The sequence below is a fragment of the Oncorhynchus clarkii genome, chromosome 20 (genome assembly GCF_045791955.1).
Source record: "Oncorhynchus clarkii lewisi isolate Uvic-CL-2024 chromosome 20, UVic_Ocla_1.0, whole genome shotgun sequence".
NCBI classification, from domain to species: Eukaryota; Metazoa; Chordata; class Actinopteri; order Salmoniformes; family Salmonidae; genus Oncorhynchus; species Oncorhynchus clarkii.
The window spans coordinates 48,293,778-48,316,106 of NC_092166.1; the positions used below are offsets into that span (position 1 = coordinate 48,293,778).

The 22,329-nt window shown below is 43.3% G+C and overlaps 1 protein-coding gene across 2 annotated transcripts; it reads right to left on the reverse strand.

Annotated features, from left to right (window-relative positions):
* Positions 1 to 1,547: 1,547 nt before the first annotated feature.
* On the reverse strand, positions 1,548 to 21,049 carry LOC139376448 (transmembrane protein 180-like). 2 transcript variants are annotated; one of them, XM_071119063.1, is made up of 9 exons: positions 20,897 to 21,045; positions 10,856 to 10,998; positions 8,989 to 9,271; positions 8,724 to 8,803; positions 8,089 to 8,538; positions 7,477 to 7,694; positions 6,783 to 6,954; positions 3,760 to 3,953; positions 1,548 to 3,599 (listed from the first exon to the last, which is right to left on the reverse strand). In XM_071119063.1, the coding sequence occupies exons 3-9, from the start codon at positions 9,163 to 9,165 to the stop codon at positions 3,343 to 3,345; spliced, it is 1,548 nt and encodes a 515-aa protein (XP_070975164.1). In that variant the 5' UTR covers positions 9,166 to 9,271; positions 10,856 to 10,998; positions 20,897 to 21,045; the 3' UTR covers positions 1,548 to 3,342. The 2 variants fall into 2 exon arrangements, with proteins under 2 accessions (XP_070975164.1, XP_070975162.1); XM_071119061.1 differs by lacking the exon at positions 10,856 to 10,998 and having other exon boundaries at positions 20,897 to 21,049.
* Positions 21,050 to 22,329: the final 1,280 nt, after the last annotated feature.

A 22,329-nucleotide genomic window follows, 5' to 3' on the forward strand; every position in this document is an offset into this window, starting at 1 on the left:
GCGCCAAGTCTAGGTCCAAACGGCTCCTTAACAGCTTCTGCCCCCAAGCCATAAGACTGCTGAACAGTTAATCAAATGGCCACTGGACTCATACATTGACCCCCCACCCATTTCTTTTGTACACTGCTGCTACTCGCTGTTTATTATCTTTGCATAGTCACTTCACCCCTACCTACATGTACAAATTACCTCTAACCTGTACCTCCACACATGGCCTCGTTATTGTTATGTTATTGTGCTACTTTTTATTATTTTTTACTTGAGTATATTTGGTAAATATTTTCTTAACTCTTCTTGAACTGCACTGTTGGTTAAGGACTTGTAAGTAAGCATTTCACAGTAAGGTCTACACTTGATGTATTCGGCGCATGTCAAAAATAAAGTTTGATTTGATTTGAACTGTCCAAAATCATGTTACCTCAGGTGTTACATCACTTGCATCTTGTCAGCGTCTGAAAATGGCTAATTAAATGACTGATCGCTGGCTCTGAATGGTTAATTGATACTCTCTGTATGGTGATTACATGCGATAGTTGGCAAGCATAGTTCGCAAGGTCTATAGTATCAATTTTATCCCTCAATTCATTTAATTTGAAAACAATCACAGTAAGGTACTTAATTGTTACCCAGAAAGGATTTGATATCGAGATAAAAACAGCTGCATTGGACCTTAATTAAAATGAAAGGTATTTGGAATTTAGTCATTAGGTTTAATAGGCCTGAGGTGTGACACTTCACCTGTCCTAGTCTAGTGAGTGAAGGTAGCCCAGACACAGACAGGAGCTCCTGGGTTTGGTGCGAGGCTGCGAGTGTGGGAGAAAGGTGTACATATAGGGAGAAACATAATACTGTAAACACAAGAGAAAGATACACTTAGAGTGCATTTGCCATTCTGGTAAAATGCATTGTCTATTGTATAGGACAGGATCCCAGAGTAAGGCCATGAGAGCATAGGACAGCTGGACAAACCAAGGTCAGAGGGACATACAAAGGAGGGGGTCAGCCAAATGACCAACGGATGGACCAACGGATGGACTATAGACATAGGGCATATATTTTTAGGACATGAAGAGAAGAGACACATAGTCTACGAGTCCTAATAAGGACAGACATACCAAAGAACACACCAGGCTGAACATAAGGGGGCCCATAGGATAAGATGGGCATGTATTATTTTTGGGACATGAAGACGTCCTGCCACTATTATAACTTAACTGAAAGCAGATATGGGCGTTATCGAGCTGAACAAGCAGGATGCACAGATTGGGATATAATGGTGGCAGATGGACTGAGGGAAGTAACTTAATTTGCATGTGGGATGGACACATATGTTGTATGTGTATAAATCAGAGCCAGTGCTCTGGAAAAGTGCGTGTTCCGCGGACCATCTAGGCTTCTGATATGTTTGTATTAAAAGCCTATATTGAATTCACAAGTTCTTGTAAGTGTTAAATTTTGTTACGATTCTCCACGACACGAGTTAGGACAAGTCTAACAGACCATAACATATCTGTGAAAGTGAGCAACAAGACACATTCCACAAACTCACAAGTAGTGAGATCACTTTAATAAAAGGTCACAAAGATGGTCGGAACTGGCCGATGCTACAATGAGCAGGGGTACAACCAGACAGAAACATTGTACAGTATTCCGTAATAAAACTGGGAAATTACAGGCATCCCTGCTGTATACCGTAAGGATGTCTTATAAGATCAAACCTCTGCATTCCATTTTGGCTAAGTACATCACATGGTGCTGAAACTGGAATTCCTGACTCACTTAAAAACACTACTATCAAGGTGTCTTCAAATTATCACAATACTTTAGAAAAAAATTATACTAATAATACTAATATGATGGAATTTAAGACTCCTTAATACTCTGTTCACATAGAAAACCATGTAGCAGCAGTATTCAAAACTAAACTTTGGAAAAAGTACGGAATGTATTCTTCATGATGATCATATATATATTAGTTGGGTCATCATCATGGCACAACAGTTTCACATTTTCAGTCAAATCTTTGTTTCTCAATTCTCTTCATGGTACAGTATATACACAGTGTACAACACATTAGGAACACCTTCCTAATATTGCGTAGCACCCACATTTGCCCTCAAAACAGCCTCAATTCGCCGGGGCACGGACTCTACAAGGTGTCGAAAGCGTTCCACGTGGATGCTTTGCACAGTTGTGTCAAGTTGGCTGGATGTCCGTTGCATGGTGGACCATTCTTTATAAACACAGGAAACTATTGAGCATGAAAAACCCAGCAGCGTTGCCGTTCTTGACACACAAACCGGTGCTTCCTGGCACCTACTATCTACTGTTCAAAGGCACTTACATCTTTTCCCTTGCCCAGTCGCCCTCTGAATGGCAAACATACACAATTCATGTCTCAGTGGTCCCAAGGCTTAAAAATGATTCTTTAACCCTTCATCTACACTGACTGAAGTGGATTTAACTACAATAAGGGATCATAGCTCTCACCTGGTCAGTCTCATGGAAAGAGCAGGCATTCCTAATGTTTTGTACGCTGTGTAAAGATACATCTCTTTCCTGAACTGGGGTACACATGTAAACAGAAGTTGTTTAGGGCCTTGTTTTGTAATAGCTACCTAAATGCTAAACACGTCACCTTCAAACGTTACAACAATGCGTGAGAAAACACAAGGCAATTCAGTTGAATATTGGAGATGGCAGCTATTATAGTAGAAGTACTGGTCACAGTAAAACAAATAGAGAAATAGTTGGTAGACTTTTTACAATTCTGAACATGCAGATTCGTACTAGAAGTACTTCATAAAGATACAGAGAATAGCATGGTGATGGTTCAACACTAATTGTAATTTAAAAGCGCAAGGTCCATGCAAATCAGGCTTTAAATTTTATATTCATGTGCACATACACCCATTTTTTTCCTTCATACTTAATATTTTCCTTCACACAGCAATTTAACACATTTTGCCATGGGGTGAAAAATACAAAAATGGGTAACCACACTGTAATAGAAAAGTTGGTGACAATTTGTGTTCCTTTGGGGATGGAAATGCATTCCAGGCTGCGCCTCAACCTAGGATGGTCTACTCGCCCTGTCCCAGAGAGGGGCATGGGAATCTTATTCTTTGATTGGCTCTGCTGTATCATTTAGTCATCAGTTCATACATATAGTCTTTGTCCTCTTAATATCAAAATAAGGCAAGATTCTCACAGTATATTTTTGTCCCTGACCTGACAGTGGGATTTAAATCCGTTCTCCAGTGTTCCATCCTGCTTACCCCAGTGGCAGAGGGTGGTATAGCATCATGCAGTTGAGTAAAGGTGCGGAGGGCTGGACTCAGATCAGATGGCCTTGACATCCATGAGGTGGCTGTGCTGGGTTCCCTGCCTCTGGGCCTTGACGCCCTGCAGTCTGCGACCGTGGAGGGTGAAGCGGGACCAGGCCAGTAGCTGCAGCAGGGCGCAGGAGATGGGCACAAACACCAGCAGGTAGAAACAGCCCTGGCGAAGTGGAACAGTGAAGCCTGCTTGGCCTGAGACAGGGGATGCCATCGCTGCCGCAGAGTCCTGTATGGAGTTTCTCTCAAAGATATCATAGCCTGGAAATAAAGAGAGAGATGCTGAGAATAAAGAACAGACACGAACGTGTGGGAATCCACCTAGAGAAGGTTAGTGAAATGGGTTTGATTCTAGCATCTCCTCCATTTTCGAAGAGCCTTTATTAAAACAGACTTTTGTCGCCCTTCTGTCAATTTGTACCTGTGTAGACACACAGCAACCAGGTGCCGATGAGAGGAGCAAAGGTCTGGCCAGGCTTGGTAACCAGGGCCACCATACCGAAGAGCAGCGCTGATGCCGCCTGCTGGCGCTGGTTCACCACAAAGTCCTCATCCACCAAGTCTGTGATGACCAGGTTCAACAGCTTGCAGGTGCCCTCCGTAAACACCCGGTTACTTGAGGGGGGGGAGAGAAGGAGCACAAGAATATAAGCATATTTCAGAGCCATTACTGAAGTATTTTTCCTCAACATTTTTTTCCAATTTTTCCTCAACATCAGCAAGACAAAAGGAGCTGATAGTGGACTACTGGAAACGGGCCGAGCACCCCCCCATTCACATCGACGGGGCTGTAGTGGAGCGCGTTGAGAGCTTCAAGGAATTACACACACCAACACAGTCATGAACACAGGCATGACAACACCTCTTCCTCCTCAGGAGGCTGAAAAGATTTAGCATTGACCCTCAGATCTTCAAAAAGTTCCACAGCTGCACCACTGAGAGCATCTTGACTGGCTAGATCATTGTTATGTATGGCAACTGCTTGGCATCAGACCGCAAGGCTCTACAGAGGGTAGTGTGTACGGCCCAGTACATCACTGGGGCTGACCTCCCTGCCATCCAGTACCTCTATACCAGGCGATGTCAGAGGAAGGCCTCTGCTACCGTATGGCAAGCGGTACCGGTGAACCAAGTCGGCAACCAACAAGACCCTGAACAGCTTCTGCCCCCAAGCCATAAGACTGCTAAATACACTGAACAAAAATATTTAAAAAACGCAACATGAAACATTTTCAAAGACTTTACTGAGTTACAGTTCATATGAGGAAATCAGTCAATTGAAATAAATGAATTACGCCCTAATCTATGGACTTCACATGACTGGGAATACAGATATAAATCTGTTGCTCACAGATACCTTGAAAAAAAAGTAGGGTTGTGGATCAGACAAAAAAAGTCAGTATCTGGTGTGACCACCATTTGCCTCATACAGCATGACACATCTTCGCATAAAGTTGATAAGGCTGTTGATTGTGGCCTGTGGAATGTTGTCCCACTCCTCTTCAATGGCTGTGCGAAGTTGCCTGATATTGGTGGGAACTGGAACCTGCTGCTGTTGTACACGTCAATCCAGAGCACCCCAAACATGCTCAATTTGTGACATGTCTGGTGAGAATGCAGGCCATGAAAGAACTGGAACATATTCAGCTTCCAGGAATTGTGTACAGATCTGTGTCATTGGGCCGTGCATTATCATGCTGAAACATGAAGTGATGGCGGCGGATGAATGGCACGAAAATGAGCCTCAGGATCTTGTCACAGTATCTCTGTGCATTCAAATTGATAAAATACAATTGTGTTCATTGTCTATAGCTTATGCCTGCCCATACCATAACCCCTCAGCCACCACGAGGCACTGTGTTCACAACGTTGACGTCAGCAAACCATTTGCCCACACGGCACCATTCACGCTGTCTGCCATCTGCCCGGTAGAGTTGAAACTGGGACTCATCCGTGAAGGACGACAAGCACGTAGATGAGCTTTCCTGAGACAGATTCTGACAATTTTTACAGAAATTCTTCAGTTGTGGTAACCCACAGTTTCATCAGCTGTCCAGGTGGCTGGTATCAGACGATCCCGCAGGTGAAGAAGCCGGATGTGGAGGTCCTAGGCTGACATGCTTACACATTGTCTGCGTTTGTGAGGCCAGTTGGACATACAGTACTGCCAAATTCTCTAAAACAACATTGGAGGCGACTTATGTTAGAAAAATACATCTTAAATTATCTGGCAATAGCTGGTGGACATTCCTGCAGTCAGCATGCCAATTGCAAGACATTGTGGCATTGTGTTGTGTGACAAAACTGCACATTTGTGTAATGATCATGCTCTTTAATCAGCTTCTTGATATGCCACACCTGTCAGGTGGATGGATTATCTTGGCAAAGGAGAAATACTCACTAACAGGGATGTAAAAACACTTGTGTACAACATGAGAGAAATAAGCTTTTTTTTGTGCGTATGGAAAATTTTGTGGATATTTTATTTCAGCTCATGAAACATGGGGACCAACACTTTACATGTTGCTATTATATTTCTGTTCAGTGTAGTTAACCGAATAGCTACCAGGACTATCTGCTTTGACAGCCACCCCCTCCCCCTGACTCATAACATACGCTGCTGCTTATCATCTATCCTGTTGCCATGTCACTTTTCCCATACCTGTATGTGTGTTACTGCCTCAATTGCCTCGTGCTCCTGCACACCGACTCGGTTCTGATACACCGTGTATATAACCATGTTGCCGTTGCTCATTGTATATTTATTCCTTGTGATATTATCTTTCCATTTTCCTTCTCTCTGCGTTGTTGGGAAAGAGCCCGTAAGGGAAGCATTTCACTGTTAGTCTACACCTGTTGTTTACGAGGCGTGTGATTTTGATTTGATCTGCTAATATACAACGGTGTGGAATATGCAACCGATTTCCCCGAGCAGGAGTTTAGAAGGGAAAGAAAGGAGAAGGCAAAACGCCTCCTGGGCTAAAAGGTCAAGGCATTTATATAAAGGCCCAAACCAACAGAGAAAAGCCTCTCCTCCACTATGACTTTCTCTCATTTCGGTCTAGGAAAACAATGGCACTGTGCCAAGGGGACTAGTGGTAGGCTGCGCCCAGCCGCTGCCAGCCCCATGTTGATAAAGGGATTGGTTGGTTGGCTGACACACAACACCCAGCCAGGTACAATGCAAACAGAGCCACACAAAACTGCTGGGTAAGCTGGGAATCTTCATTCATTTGCTCAGCTTCGACAAGTGTTGGAAAACACATGACACTGGGTCCTTGATATGAAAATAACTTCCGTGACTTGAGTACATGACCTTGATATGTAAAAATGAAATACAAATGTGTTATTTATTAACATTTCTAGCAAACGATGTCAGTATCTTACATTAGCAGCTAGCGCACAGTATTCGATTGAATGAAGAAAGTGTGTGTGTGTCAGTACCTGGCGATGAAGATGCACAGCAGATAGACCTGGTCGGCCCCGGCCAACAGCATGGCCACACTGAGAGCCAGCTTGACCAGGAACAGCCAGCGGATGACCGTGTAGACCCCGTAGCGCTGACACAGGGTCAGGAAATACAGGTTGTTCAGGTGGGGTGCTATGTAGGAGATCCCTGTGAGGAGTTGTCAAGAGCAGCTGTTAGCGGACTGAATAGTCTGTAGAGCATCTACAGATGGATTAACCCTAGCTCTAACCCTAACCTTAGCCCTTATCCTAATTTTAAACCTAATCTTAACAGGCAGTTGCTTATCAACTGATGGATTGTTGAAAGTATGACCATCTGTTGAGCATCTACAGATGGAAAATCCAGACTAACCAAATAGTGTGACCGTGGACTGAAAAGCCATATGCATTAAATGTATGCAGACAAGTGATAAACTGTGTTTCCTCACATTCTAAGAACTAGTCCTTCCATAAAATGTAAACAGACCAAAACGAATAGCCTGGTCCCAAATCTGTTTGTGCTGTCTTGCCAACTCCTATGGTCATTTGTCAGGCCAAACGTGACAATGGCCATAGAAATTGCCAAGACAGCCCCAAACAGATCTGGGATCAGGGTATGAAACTAAGCCCATTCTATACTTGAGGCCCATCCCTTGTCATGGTGCATATATCCAAGCAGTACTCCTCTTACCCAGCAGAATGGAGCCGGTGGAGGCAGAGATGCTGTCAAAGAGGAGGTGCTCCAGGAACAGAGGGAAGAAGTTGTTGTTGAAGTGACAGTGAAACACCTGGACCAGGTTCATAGAGGCGAACCACATGAAGTTTCTGTGCTTGGAGAGCTGCCTTAGATACTCTCCTAGAGTGACTGGCTTCTCCTGCTGGGTTAGAGGGCCCTGGCCAATACTCAACCTGAGCCAGAGGGAGCGGAGGATTAGTGAAATGACAACTAGTGTAACATCACACACACACACAACACAGGGGATTGAGTCTGTAACCTGAGCAGGTGTTGCTGTTTATCTACCTGCCCAACAGACTGAATGAGTGTGTGCAAACTGTGCATCAATTCTATTTGCTCACATTTCAGTCTCTTTGAAATTCCCATTAGCAAGAAAAATGCCTGGCCAAGGCTGGAATAGACACCACAGGAGTATAAAGATTAAACGCATGATTTGAGGCCATAAGGTGAGTTGTGGGAAGCAAACCAAGAATGGGTGTCATTATTCAGTTACCACTTGCTTGTCAGTGAATAATGTAAACCAAGTGTTTCTCAAGTGCATACATGATGAATAATAATGTCACCTACTCTTTGAGTTTCAGCGCCTCGTCCCGTCTCAGGCGCGCCTCTTTCTGAAAGCGGCTCTTCAACAGGCGCGAGACGGCGGTGAAGCCTAGTGCGGAGACGACCGCCAGCGCTACGCAGAACAGCCGGAACGAGTAGAAGTCACCCTTGTCCCAGACGCTGTAGGACAGGAAGACAGAGAGCGAGCCCAGGGCACTGAACAGAGAGCAGTGGAAGTTGAGGCGCGTGCGGTCGTAGGCCGACACGGCCAGGTCGGCCAGCAGGGCGTTGTGGTTGAGGTCCACCACGGTGAGGAAGCCGTCATACAGGCACAAGCACACCAGGAACTGGAGGCCCGGCCGCGCCCATGACACCCAGAAAGCCAGGAAGGAGAGGGCGAACAGGGGGCCATTCCTAGAGAGGGCAGCCAGACGCTTTAGTACCACCTCTGGGCTGGAGATCTGGGGGCCAGATCTACGATAGAGGGGAGAGAGAAAAAAAGGATAGAGCAATGGTAAAGAAACATCTACCACTTTTCACTAACTGTGCTATCCAACCGTGCTTCCAAGACAGTGTGAAAAAGAGAGAGACGTAGAGATTGAAAAAGAGAGAGAGGTGCACCATTGATTTGAGAAAACGATGAGAAGAGAACGTCTTACTGTGGGGAGCTGAGGAAGGAGCGGTCACTCAGCCAGCCGAAGAGAGGGTCGTTTAAGCTGTTCCATATCAGGAACACTGTCTGTGTGGGACAGAGAGTCAGTGGTGGAGGAGTTAGTGTAACAGGACAGTTAAACATCCTAACCGAGAAAAAAGCCAGGTATCAGTCTTTCTGCTTTATCCAACACATTTGTCATCGTCTAAAGCAGAAAGCGTCCAAACCACAAATATTATAATCATCCATTGAAGGCAGGAACTGTCACTCACCTCTCCGACCCAAAAGGAGAGCTTGTCGATCTTATAAACGGAGACAAAGGTCTCCACGTAGTAGAGCAGGAAGACGTTGTGCAGGATGGAGACAAACAGGGACAGGGAGCCGTAGAGGACCGCAGTGGGGACACAAGTGGAGACAGCGAGCCTGCAGTCACAGCCCTTACTGCCCATTCTTCTCACTCAGTCGCTCTGCTGTTCCGTGCCCCGCCGCCACACCCCACCACACTCATCGAGTCATCCCACAGACCAGGGGGCTGGGGCACCACCGTACCCACTCCTACCAGAGCAAACAAGACACATGTCAACAACCATTTGGAGGGCAGACTAAATGTGGTTGTGTGAAGTGTGAGGTGGGATAGGCTAGGTTAATGTACAGCGTGTGAGAAGAGACCGCTTTAACGAATAGACACAAAGGAGCAAGAGTAACACAGCTTACTTATAGAGTGCATTCAAAAAGCATTCAGACCCCACATTTTGTTACATTACAGCCTTATTCTCAAATTGATTAAATAAAAACATTTCCTCATCAATCTACATACAATACCCCAAAATGACAAAGCAAAAACAGTTTTGAAAAGTTTGCCAATTTATTAAAAAAACAGAAATACCTTATTTATTTAAAAGTATTCAGACCCTTTGCTATGAGACTCGAAATTGAGCTCAGGTGCATCCTGTTTCCATTGATCATCCTTGAGATGTTTTTACAACTTGATTGGAGTCCACCTGTGGTAAATCCAATTGATTGGACATGATTTGGAATGGCACACACCTGTCTATATAAGGTCCCACAGTTGGCAGTTCATGTCAGAGCAAAAACCAAGCCACGAGGTCAAAGGAATTGTCCGTAGAACTCCAAGACAGGATTGTGTCGAGGCACAGATCTGGGGAAGGGTACCAACAAATGTCTGCAGCATTGACAGTCCCCAAGAACACAGAGGCCTCCATCATTCTTAAAATGTAAGAAGTTGGACTCTCAGACCATGAGAAACAAAATGATCTGGTCTGATGAAACCACGATTGAACTCTTTGGCCTGAATGCCAAGCGTCACCTCGGGTGGAAACCTGGCACCATCCCTACGGTGAAGCATGGTGGTGGCAGCATCATGTGGTGGGGATGTTTTTCTGGGACTATGAGACTAGTCAGGTTTGAGGCAAAGACAAACGGAGCAAAGTACGTCCAACCGGCCTCACAACAGCAGACCACGTGTAACCACGCCAGCCCAGGACCTCCACATCTGGCTTCTTCACCTGCGGGATCGTCTGAGGGGTGCGGAGACATATTTCTGTCTGTAATAATGCCCTTTGTGGGGAAAAACATTCTCCCCTATGCCCTCCCAGGCCCACCCATGGCCGTGCCCTTGCCCAGTCGTGTGAAATCCATAGATTAGGGCCTAATTATTTTATTTCAACAGACTGATTTCCTTATATGAACTGTAACTAAAATGAACTGTAAGTAAAATTTTTGAAATTGTTGCATGCAGGGTTGCAAAGGTTTGGAAACTTTCCGGTAAATTTCTGGAATTTTTCAGGAATTGTTCCATGGGAAGTTAACTTCTTATGGGCAGGTGGACAGTAGGGTCCCACCTGGTCAACATCCAGTGAAATTGCAGAGCGCAAAATTCAAATGACAGAAATATAAATATTTATGAAAATACAAATTCATGAAAATACAAATACATCAAAATAAAGCTTAACTTCTTGTTAATCCAGCCGCTGTGTCAGATTTCAAAAAGGTTTTACGGCGAAAGCACACCATGCGATTATCTGAGGACAGCGCCCCGCATACAAAACATGAAAAAAAAAATTCAACCAGGCAGGTGCGACACGAAAGTCAGAAATAGCGATATAATAAATGCCTTACCTTTGAAGATCTTCTTCTGTTGGCACTCCAAAAGGTCCCAGTTACATCACAAATGGTCCTCTGGTTCGATAAAGTCCTTCTTTATATCCATAAAAACTCAGTTCAGCTGGCGTGCTTCATTCAATAATCCACCGGTTTCCCTCCTTCAAAATGCATACAAAATTAATCCCAAACGTTACCAATAAACGTATCCAAACAAGTCAAACAACGTTTATAATCAAACCTCAGGTACCCTAATAGGTAAATAAATTATACAATTTAAGACGGAGAATAGTATGTTCATTACCGGAGATAAATAACAAAGAACGCGCTTTCACCTCCGCACGCACATGGAAACACTACAGCCAAAATGGGAGCCACTTAGAAAAACTACAACTTCTAGCTCATTTTTCCCAAAACAAGCCTGAAACTCTTTCTAAAGACTGTTGACATCTAGTGGAAGCCCTAGGAACTACAATCTGTGAGGACTTCGCCTCATAATAAACATGAAAGCCATTGGAAACAGTGGAAGGCTGAATATTATTACTTTTTGGATGACATATCAGCCTGCCACATTTTAACAGTTTTAGAAGCCTTCGAGTGTTTTCTATCCAAATCTACCAATTATATGCATATCCTAGCTTCTGGGCCTGAGTAAGAGGCAGTTTACTTTGGGATATACATAAAACAAATCTAGATCTTGTGGAATAATTTGGTTAAACTATCCCCAATTCAATAGGATTGCAACCCTCTGCATGCACAGTGCATGGGACGGCAGGGTAACCTAGTGGTTAGAGCGTTGGACTAGTAACCGGAAGGTTGCAAGTTCAAATCCCCGAGCTGACAAGGTACAAATCTGTCATTCTGCCCCTGAACAGGCAGTTAATCCACTGTTCCTAGGCAGTCATTGAAAATAAGAGTTTGTCCTTAACTTTTATTTTATTTTTTTATTTAAAAAAATGATTCCATCACATGTGCAGTGTACTCTTCCATCACATGTACAGCGGATTCTCAAGATCTTGCACACTAATGAGATGCTATTGAGCCCACACTACTACACTGTCTGAGCCAAGGACTACATGCCTTCTGGTAAGTTTTGATTACAATACTGGGTGGGGTGAATATACACTGCTCAAAAAAAATAAAGGGAACACTTAAACAACACAATGTAACTCCAAGTCAATCACACTTCTGTGAAATCAAACTGTCCACTTAGGAAGCAACACTGATTGACAATAGATTTCACATGCTGTTGTGCAAATGGAATAAAGAACAGGTGGAAATTATAGGCAATTAGCAAGACACCCCCAATAAAGGAGTGGTTCTGCAGGTGGTGACCACAGACAACTTCTCAGTTCCTATGCTTCCTGGCTGATGTTTTGGTCACTTTTGAATGCTGGCGGTGCTTTCACTCTAGTGGTAGCATGAGACGGAGTCTACAACCCACACAAGTGGCTCAGGTAGTGCAGCTCATCCAGGATGGCACATCAATGCGAGCTGTGGCAAGAAGGTTTGCTGTGTCTGTCAGCGTAGTGTCCAGAGCATGGAGGCGCTACCAGGAGACAGGCCATTACATCAGGAGACGTGGAGGAGGCCGTAAAAGGGCAACAACCCAGCAGCAGCTACCTCCGCCTTTGTGCAAGGAGGAGCAGGAAGAGCACTGCCAGAGCCCTGCAAAATGACCTCCAGCAGGCCACAAATGTGCATGTGTCTGCTCAAATGGTCAGAAACAGACTCCATGAGGGTGGTATGAGGGCCCGACGTCCACAGGTGGGGGTTGTGCTTACAGCCCAACACCGTGCAGGACATTTGGCATTTGCCAGAGAACACCAAGATTGGCAAATTCGCCACTGGCGCCCTGTGCTCTTCACAGATGAAAGCAGGTTCACACTGAGCACATGTGACAGACGTGACAGAGTCTGGAGACGCTGTGGAGAACGTTCTGCTGCCTGCAACATCCTCCAGCATGACCGGTTTGGCGGTGGGTCAGTCATGGTGTGGGGTGGCATTTCTTTGGGGGGGCCGCACAGCCCTCCATGTGCTCGCCAGATGTAGCCTGACTGTCATTAGGTACCGAGATGAGATCCTCAGACCCCTTGTGAGACCATATGCTGGTGCGGTTGGCCCTGGGTTCCTCCTAATGCAAGACAATACTAGACCTCATGTGGCTGGAGTGTGTCAGCAGTTCCTGCAAGAGGAAGGCATTGATGCTATGGACTGGCCTGCCCGTTCCCCATACCTGAATCCAATTGAGCACATCTGGGACATCATGTCTCGCTCCATCCACCAACGCCACGTTGCACCACAGACTGTCCAGGAGTTGGCGGATGCTTTAGTCCAGGTCTGGGAGGAGATCCATCACGAGACCATCCGCCACATCATCAGGAGCATTCCCAGGCGTTGTAGGGAGGTCATACAGGCACGTGGAGGCCACACACACACTACTGAGCCTCATTTTGACTTGTTTTAAGGACATTACATCAAAGTTGGAACAGCCTGTAGTGTGGTTTTCCACTTTAATTTTGAGTGTGACTCCAAATCCAGACCTCCATGGGTTGATAAATTTGATTTCCATTGATAATTTGTGTGTGATTTTGTTGTCAGCACATTCAACTATGTAAAGAAAAAAGTATTTAATAAGAATATTTCCTTCATTCAGATCTAGGATGTGTTATTTTAGTGTTCCCTTTATTTTTTTGAGCAGTGTATTTTGGGAGAGAGTGGTAAAGCAGCCTGAAACTCATAGCAGTAGCCATTGCACGGATTGAGGGAGAAAATGCCATCCTGTCTGATGTTCAGACTCTGCTTGCAGATGTAAGAGAAGAACTCCATACTGCCTACTTCACTGTTGCTTCAATCAGAGGAAACTGCAGTTCTGAAATACATCAAAAAGGGAGAAGACTTCTGCCTGAAGCCCATACACGCCACAGTGTACATGTTGGACCCCAAGTATGCTGGCAAGAGCATCCTGTCTGGTGCAGAGATCAACAAGGCCTATGGTGCAATCCCTACTGTAACTCGCCACCCTGGCCTGGATGAGGGCAAGGTTCTTGGCAGTCTGGCGAAGTACACAGTTCCAAGCAAGACTTTGGATGGAGATGAAATATGGCAGTCGTACCAACATATCTCACCAGCCACCTGGTGGAAGGGACTTTGTGGATCTGAGGCTCTTTCCCCTGTGGCCTCCAACATCCTCCAAATCCCACCAACATCAGCCGCCTCAGAGCGCAACTGGTCCTTGTTTGGGAACACACACACACAGCAAAGCACGCAACAGGCTGATCAATACAAGGGATGAAAAATTGGTGGCCATCCGGGCAAATTTGAGGCTTTTTGAGCCTGACAATGAGCCATCCTCAACAAGGTTGGAAAGTGACAGTGAAGATGAGGCCTCAGAGTCTGATGTTCAGAAGGTGGACATTGCGGAGGTCCAGGCAGAAGACATGGAAGCCTGAGAGGAAGACAACCAAAGCTTTAGTTTCTAGACTATCATTTTACAGATGGGAGACGCGATGGATCATCGAGGATCATTCAATATTCCCTTTCTTTTGTTGTTCATTGAAATCATCCCATGTGCAGAGTCAACTCATTGAAAGTTCAATTCGTCACTAAATTGTTTTATTTCTATTGGAAGGATTGAATCAATAATTTGCAAGTATGTCTACTTATGATGAGGTAAAATGTTTATGTTTCTGTCTCCATATGTTATGGTAAATTTATCCAATGCAAAAAAACATCTACATTTAAATGGTATGAATATTAATTTGCATATATTCCCATTAATTCCCACCTCTGAATATTCCCCAAAATGTGCAACCCTAGTTGCAGGTTGTGTTTATATTTTTGTTCAGTATACAGTATATACACTGAGTATGTCCACTTCACCGTCAGACCATTTTATTGGTAACTACACTACCGGACAAAAGTTTTAGAACACCTAGTCATTCAAGGGTTTTTCTTTACTTTTACTATTTTGTACATTGTAGAATAATAGTGAAGACATTAAAACTATTAAATAACACATATAGAATTCATGTAGAAACAAAGTGTTAAACAAATCAACATTAGTTTTACATTTCAGATTCTTCAAATAACCACCCTTTGCCTTGATGACAGCTTTGCACACTCTTGGCATTCTCTCAACCAGCTTCATGAGGTAGTCACCTGGAATGCTTTTCAATTAACAGGTGTGCCTTCTTAAAAGTTCATTTGAGGAATTTCTTTCCTTCTTAATGTGTTTGAGCCAATCAGTTGTGTTGTGACAAAGTAGGGGGGTATACAGAAGACAGCCCTATTTGGTAAAAGACCAAGTCCATATTATGGCAAGAACATCTCAAATAAGCAAAGAGAAATGACAGTCCATCATTATTTTTAGACTAAGGTCAGTCAATACGGAAAATGTCTTCAAGTGCAGTCGCAAAAACCATCAAGCGCTATGATGAAACTGGCTCTCATGAGGACCGCAACAGGAATGGAAGACCCAGAGTTACCTCTAATGAACTTATCCTGTGCAGCAGAGTTACCAGAAATTACAACCCAAATAATTGCTTCACAGAGTTCAAGTAACAGACACATCTCAACATCAACTGTTCAGAGGAGACTGTGGAAGGAGACCGGTGGAAATGTGTCATTTGGTCTGGAATCAAAATTTGTGATTTTTGGTTCTAACCACCATGTCTTTGAGAGATGTGGTGTGGGTTAACGGATGATCCCCGCATGTGTATTTCCCACCGTAAAGCTTGGAGGAGGAGGTGTTATGGTGTTTTACTGGTGACACTGTCTGTGATTATATTTAGAAACCAAGGCACACTTAACCAGCATGACTACCACAGCATTCAGCAGGAATATGCCATCGAATCTGGTTTGGGCTTAGTGGGACTTAGTGGGACTATCATTTGTTTTTCAACAGGACAATGACCCAACACACCTCCAGGCTGTGTAAGGACTATTTGACCAAGAAGGAGAGTATGGAGTGCTGCATCAGATGACCTGGCCAAAAATAGTACAAATAAAGAAAAACCTTTGAATGAGTAGGTGTTCTAAAACTTTTGACCGGTAGTGTAAAAGTTGTATTTGTTTGTGATCCAATACGTAATATACAGTTGAAGTTGGAAGTTTACATACACCGTAGCCAAATACATTTAAACTCAGTATTAGGTGAGTTAGGATCACCACTTTATTTTAAGAATGTGAAATGTCAGAATAATAGTAGAGAATGATTCATTTCAGCTTTTATTTATTTCATCACATTCCCATTGGGTCAGAAGTTTACATGCACTCAATTAGTATTTGGTAGCATTACCTTGAAATTGTGGTGTGTAGGCCTCCTTGCTCGCACACGCTTTATTAGTTCTGTCTACACATTTTCTATAGGATTGAGGTCAGGGTGATGGCCACTCCAATACCTTGACTTTGTTGTCCTTAAACCATTTTGCCATAACTTTGGAAGTATGCTTGGGGTCATTGTCCATTTGGAAAACCCATTTGCGACCAAGCTTTAACTTCCTGACTGATGTCTTGAGATGTTGCTTCAATATATCCACATAATTTCCTACCTCATGATGCCATCTATTTTGTCATGATGCAATCTATTTTGTGAAGTGCACCAGTTCCTTCTGCAGCAAAGCACCCCCACAACATGATGCTTACATCCCCGTGCTTCATGGTTGGGATGGTGTTTTTTCAGCTTGCAAGCATCCCCCTTTTCCATCCAAACATAATGATGGTCATTATGGCCAAACAGTTCTATTTTTGTTTCATCAGACCAGAGGACATTTCTCCAAAAAGTACGATCTTTGTCCCCATGTGCAGTTGCAAAACGTAGCCTGGCTTTTTTTATGGCAGTTTTGGAGCAGTGGCTTCTTCGATATGTCGATATAGGACTCATTTTACTGTGGCTATAGATACTTTTGTACCTGTTTCCTCCAGCATCTTCACAATGTCCTTTGCTGTTGTTCTGGGATTGATTTGCACTTTTCGCACCAAAGTACGTTCATCTCTAGGAGACAGAACGCATCCCCTTCCTGAGCGGTGTGATGGCTGCGTGGTCCCATGGTGTTTATCCTTGCACACTATTGTTTGTACTGATGAACTTGGTACCTTCAGGAGTTTGGAAATTGCTCCCAAGGATGAACCAGCCGTGTGGAGGTCTACCATTTTTTTGATGAGTTCTTTTGATTTCCCCATGATGCCAAGCAGAGGCACTGAGTCTGAAGATAGGTCTTGAAATACATCCACAGGTACACCTCCAATTGACTCAAATTATGTCAATTAGCAGATCAGAAGCTTATAAAGCCATGACATAATTTTCTGGAATTTTCCAAGCTGTTTAAAAGGCACAGTCAACACAGTCAACATAATCGGAATGGCCGATTAATTAGGGCCGATTTCAAGTTTTCATAACAAACGGAAATCTGTAGTTTTGGATGCCGATTTTTTACAACTTTATTTAACAAGGCAAGTCAGTTAAGAACACATTCTTATTTTCAATGACGGCCTAGGAACGATGGGTTAACTGCCTTGTTCAGGGGCAGAACGACAGATTTTTACCATGTCAGCTCAGGGTTTCAATCTTGCAACCTTACTGTTACCTAGTCCAATGCTCTAACCACCTGCCCCACGAGGAGCCTGCCTGTTACGCGAATGTAGTAAGAAGCCAAGGTAAGTTGCTAGCTAGCATTAAACTTATCTTATAAAAAAAAAATCAATCAATCATAATCACTAGTTATAACTACACATGATTGATGATATTACTAGTTAGCGTGTCCTGCATTGCATATTATCGATGCGGTGCGCATTCGCGAAAAAGGACTGTCGTTGCTCCAACGTGTACCTAACCATAAACATCAATGCCTTTCTTAAAATCAAGACATAAAAGTATCTCAAAAGTATATTTTTAAACCTGCATATTTAGCTAAAAGAAAGGTTAGCAGGCAATATTAACCAGGTGAAATTGGGTCACTTCTCTTGCGTTCATTGCACACAGAGTCAGGGTGTATGAAACAGTTTGGGCCGCCTGGCTCATTGCGAACTAATTTGCCAGAATTTTACGTAATTATGACATAACATTGAAGGTTGTGCAATGTAACAGCAATATTTAGACTTAGGGATGCCATCCGTTAGATAAAATACGGAAAGTTTCCGTATTTCACTGAAAGAATAAACGTTTCGTTTTCGAAATGATCGTTTCCGGATTCGACCATATTAATGACCTAAGGCTCGTATTGCGGTGTGTTATTATGTTATAATTAAGTCTATGATTTGATAGAGCAGTCTGACTGAGCGATGGTAGGCACCAGCAGGCTCGTAAGCATTCATTCAAACAGCACTTTCGTGCGTTTTGCCAGCAGCTCTTCGCAATGCTTCAAGCATTGCGCTGTTTATGACTTCAAGCCTATCAACTCCCAAGATTAGGCCGGTGTAACCGATGTGAAATGGCTAGCTAGTTAGTGGGGTGCGCGCTAATAGCGTTTCAAACGTCACTCGCTCTGAGACTTGGAGTGGTTGTTCCCCTTGCTCTGCATGGGTAACGCTGCTTCGAGGGTGGCTGTTGTCGATGTGTTCCTGGTTCGAGCCCAGGTAGCGGCGAGGAGAGGGATGGAAGCTATACTAAAGTGCCTATAAGAACATCCAATAGTCATAGGTATTTGAAATACAAATCGTATAGAGAGAAATAGTCCTATAATTCCTATAATGACTACAACCTAAAACTTCTTACCTGGGAATATTGAAGACTCATGTTAACAGGAACCACCAGCTTTCATATGTTCTCATGTTCTGAGCAAGGAACATAAACGTTAGCTTTCTTACATGGCACATATTGCACTTTTACTTTCTTTACCAACACTTTGTTTTTGCATTATTTAAACCAAATTGAACATGTTTAATTATTGATTTGAGGCTAAATTGATTTTATTGGTGTATTATATTAAGTTAAAAATAAGTGTTCATTCAGTATTCAGTTGTCATTATTACAAATAAATAAAATATTTTTTAAATCAGCTGATTAATCGGTATCGGCTTTTTTTGGTCCTCCAATAATCGGTATCGGTGTTGAAAAATCATAATCGGTCGACCTCTACTTCTGACCCACTCGAATTGTGATACAGTGAATTATAAAAGTGAAATAATCTGCCTGTAAAAAATTGTTGGAAAAAATACTTGTGTCATGCACAAAGTAGATGTCCTAACCGACTTGCCAAAACTATAGTTTAACAACAAATTTGTGAAGTGGTTGAAAAACTGTTTTAATGACTCCAACCTAAGTGTATGTAAACTTCCGACTTCAACTGTAGTACACATCATTTGAATAATGAATACTCCTACTGTATTCATTAAGTGAGAGTGAAGTTATGAGCAGTAGCTGAGCCTTAGGTTGCGTCCTAAATGGCACCCAATTCCTTACATAGGGGTTTGGTCAAAGGTAGTGCACTACATTGGGAATAGGGTCCCATTTAGGATGCAACCTTAGTTAATCTAGGTCAGTCTCTTCTGACCTAGGAACAGCTGGATGACAGGACGGTGTAATCCTATCCTCCGATTATTGTGATTTTGGGTTCTGTCTTTCATGATACTAACTCCACCTCACTGTCCTCAGAAAAGATTTGGCTGGCCACCATTACACAGGACGAGAGACAATGGAAAAGGCACTGAATCTCTTGATATTGGTATTTTCTTGTTATATGGTTGGTTCTGAGGCACACTAAGGTGTAGCCTTGCTTTGTTCTGTGTCAATCAAGGAAAGGAGTCTAAGTTCGATAGAGTTCTGTTATGTTATGTTGAATCACTTCAGCAAATAATTCTATCATCTGTTATTTGTCAACAGGGTGGAGCGAGTCTGAAAAGCATTGGTTCAAATGCTTAAGAATGTATTTTTCCAGTCTTTTGTGGCCTGGTGGTTTACTGCTACTGCTGTAGGTTTGACATCTGAAGTGAAGCATAGAGGTTCCCCGCTATGATCCAGCACGATTCAGCCTTCAGAACACAAGTCTCACATGTGGCGTCCAATGGAATCTTTGTTCTGTTAATAATGCCTAGGCTCTGGCTCCACACCTGCCTGTTAGCTGCTACACCACACAAGCCATGGCCCTGTCCCAGTATTACCCATGTAATGTTTTCTCCAACAGGTTCTCAGCAGAGAAATCGCACACAGAGTTCTGATCAGGACAAATGTCAACAAATAGGCCTACACGTAGAGCAAATGCGAGCTGTGTCTGGTCCCATCCGATCCATGCAGTGGAGAGGAACGACTGTATTGGATAATGTGATTCCCATCTCACTTAATCTTCTGGGAACAGGTAGCAAAGTAGTTTGTGTACAGTATAGTTCAGTACACCTCTAACGAGGGCCAACTCTAGTTATAGCGGATGCCAGGGCAGCTCTCTCACCTGCCTGCTAAGACTGGAGAGGCTTCTTGGCAGAGAGAGCAGGTGGGCTGGCAGACAGAGGGCTGTGCACTTGTGTACTCTACTCTACACAGCTAGTTCGTCACACTGTGTTAGATACCGTGAAAGTGCGTGGGACTGTGGTCTGATACTTGATCTCTGGGGCTGGGCTGATGAGCGAATAGACCTCTGGGAATAAGCAGCCAAGTGTTCTCTCCCACTCCCATTGTTCGACTCCACTTCCGACACACACACACACACACACACACACACGCACACACGCACACACGCACACACACACACACACACGCACACACACACACACCTAATGAAAGCTGCTATAACAATACTGGGTGGCTTACAGGAATTAGATGCAGTAAAGGGAGCTATTGCTATTACACACACATATATATATATATATATATATACACATCTAGTTCGCTAAGTGAGGTAGCTATACAGATAGCTAGCTACACAATATATAGTTGCGGCCCAGTATCAGATGTGTCCAGTCGTTCTACAGGTTAGATAGCTACCGTTAGCTGTATTCGCTGCATCAGCTGTCACCGAGACGTACTAAGACAGCTGTAGCTAGCGTAGGCTAACCACTAAACCAGCGAGTTAACTAGCTAGACCTGTGGTTAGCCCAATCACCTAACAAAACGGAAAATGTACTTACCATTATCATTAAACGAAGCATCGGAAACTAATTGGAAACCTTTCCAACAAGCCACAGTTTACGTTGCATTAGTAGACGTCACAACAAATGACTGTAATCAGCCACGAATAGGGGTTTCCCAAGAGAGGAAGAGGCTAGCGAGAGGCTTTACTCCGCCCAAAATGGGTCCACCTTAAGCATGTTACCAGTTTTGTATGGGGAAGACTGGGTGTGTTGAATTGAGTCAAGATACAATGAATTGCTGTTTTGACACGTGAGGCTTATTTTATTCGATAGATGTTTCGCTATGCTAAGGTTTATACGAGTGTACTGATATAAGTGACACGTGACATCCCGGCAATTTTGCGAAAAACCGCTTAATATCGGAGCTGCACTTCCTAACCTCCTGCCAAATGTATGACCATAGAGACACATATTTCCCTCAGATTACACAGGCCCACAAATAATTCGAAAACAAATCACATTTTGATAAACTCCCATATCTATTGGGTGAAATACCACAGTGCGCAATCACAGCAGCAAGATTTGTGACCTGTTGCCACAAGAGCAACCAGTGGAGAACAAACACTATTGTAAATACAACCCATATTTATGTTTATTTATTTTCCATTTCGTACTTGAACTATTTGCACATCATTACAACACTGTATGTATACATAATATGACATTTAAAAAGTATTTTACACTTTTGTGAGTGTAATGTTTACTGTTTATTTCTTATTGTTTATTTCACTTTTATTTATTATCTATTTCACTTGCTTTGGCAATGTAAACATATGTTTCCAATTCAAATAAAGCCCTTTGAATTGAACTGACCAGCATCTCCCTCTCGATTGAATTCAGGCTGCTGACGTCAATACATCGAATATTTAAAAAATTATTAAAATAACGAGATGTATTCACCAATCCAAAGAGAGCAATAGACGGGCTCAGCCGGTTAAATGGTATCCCTTAACAAGACAAGAACAAGATGTACCGTTGAAGTCGGGAGTTTACATACACTTAAATTGGAGTCATTAAAACTCGTTTTTCAACCACTCCACAATTTCTTGGAAACGATTGTTTTGGCAAGTCAGTTAGGACATCTACTTTGTGCATGACACAAGTCATTCTTCCAACAATTGTTTAAAGACAGATTATTTCATTTATAATCCACTGTATCACAATTCCAGTGGGTCAGAAGTTTACATACACTAAATTGACTGTACCTTTAAACAGCTTGGACAATTCCAGAAAATGATGTCATAGCTTTAGAAGCTTCTGATAGGCTATTTGACATAATTTGAGTCAATCGGAGGTGTACCTGTGGATGTATTTCAAGGCCTACCTTCAAACTCAGTGCCTCTTTGCTTGACATCATGGGAAAATCAAAAGAAATCAGCCAAGACCTCCAAATGCCTGAAGGTACCAAGTTCATCTGTACAAACAATAGT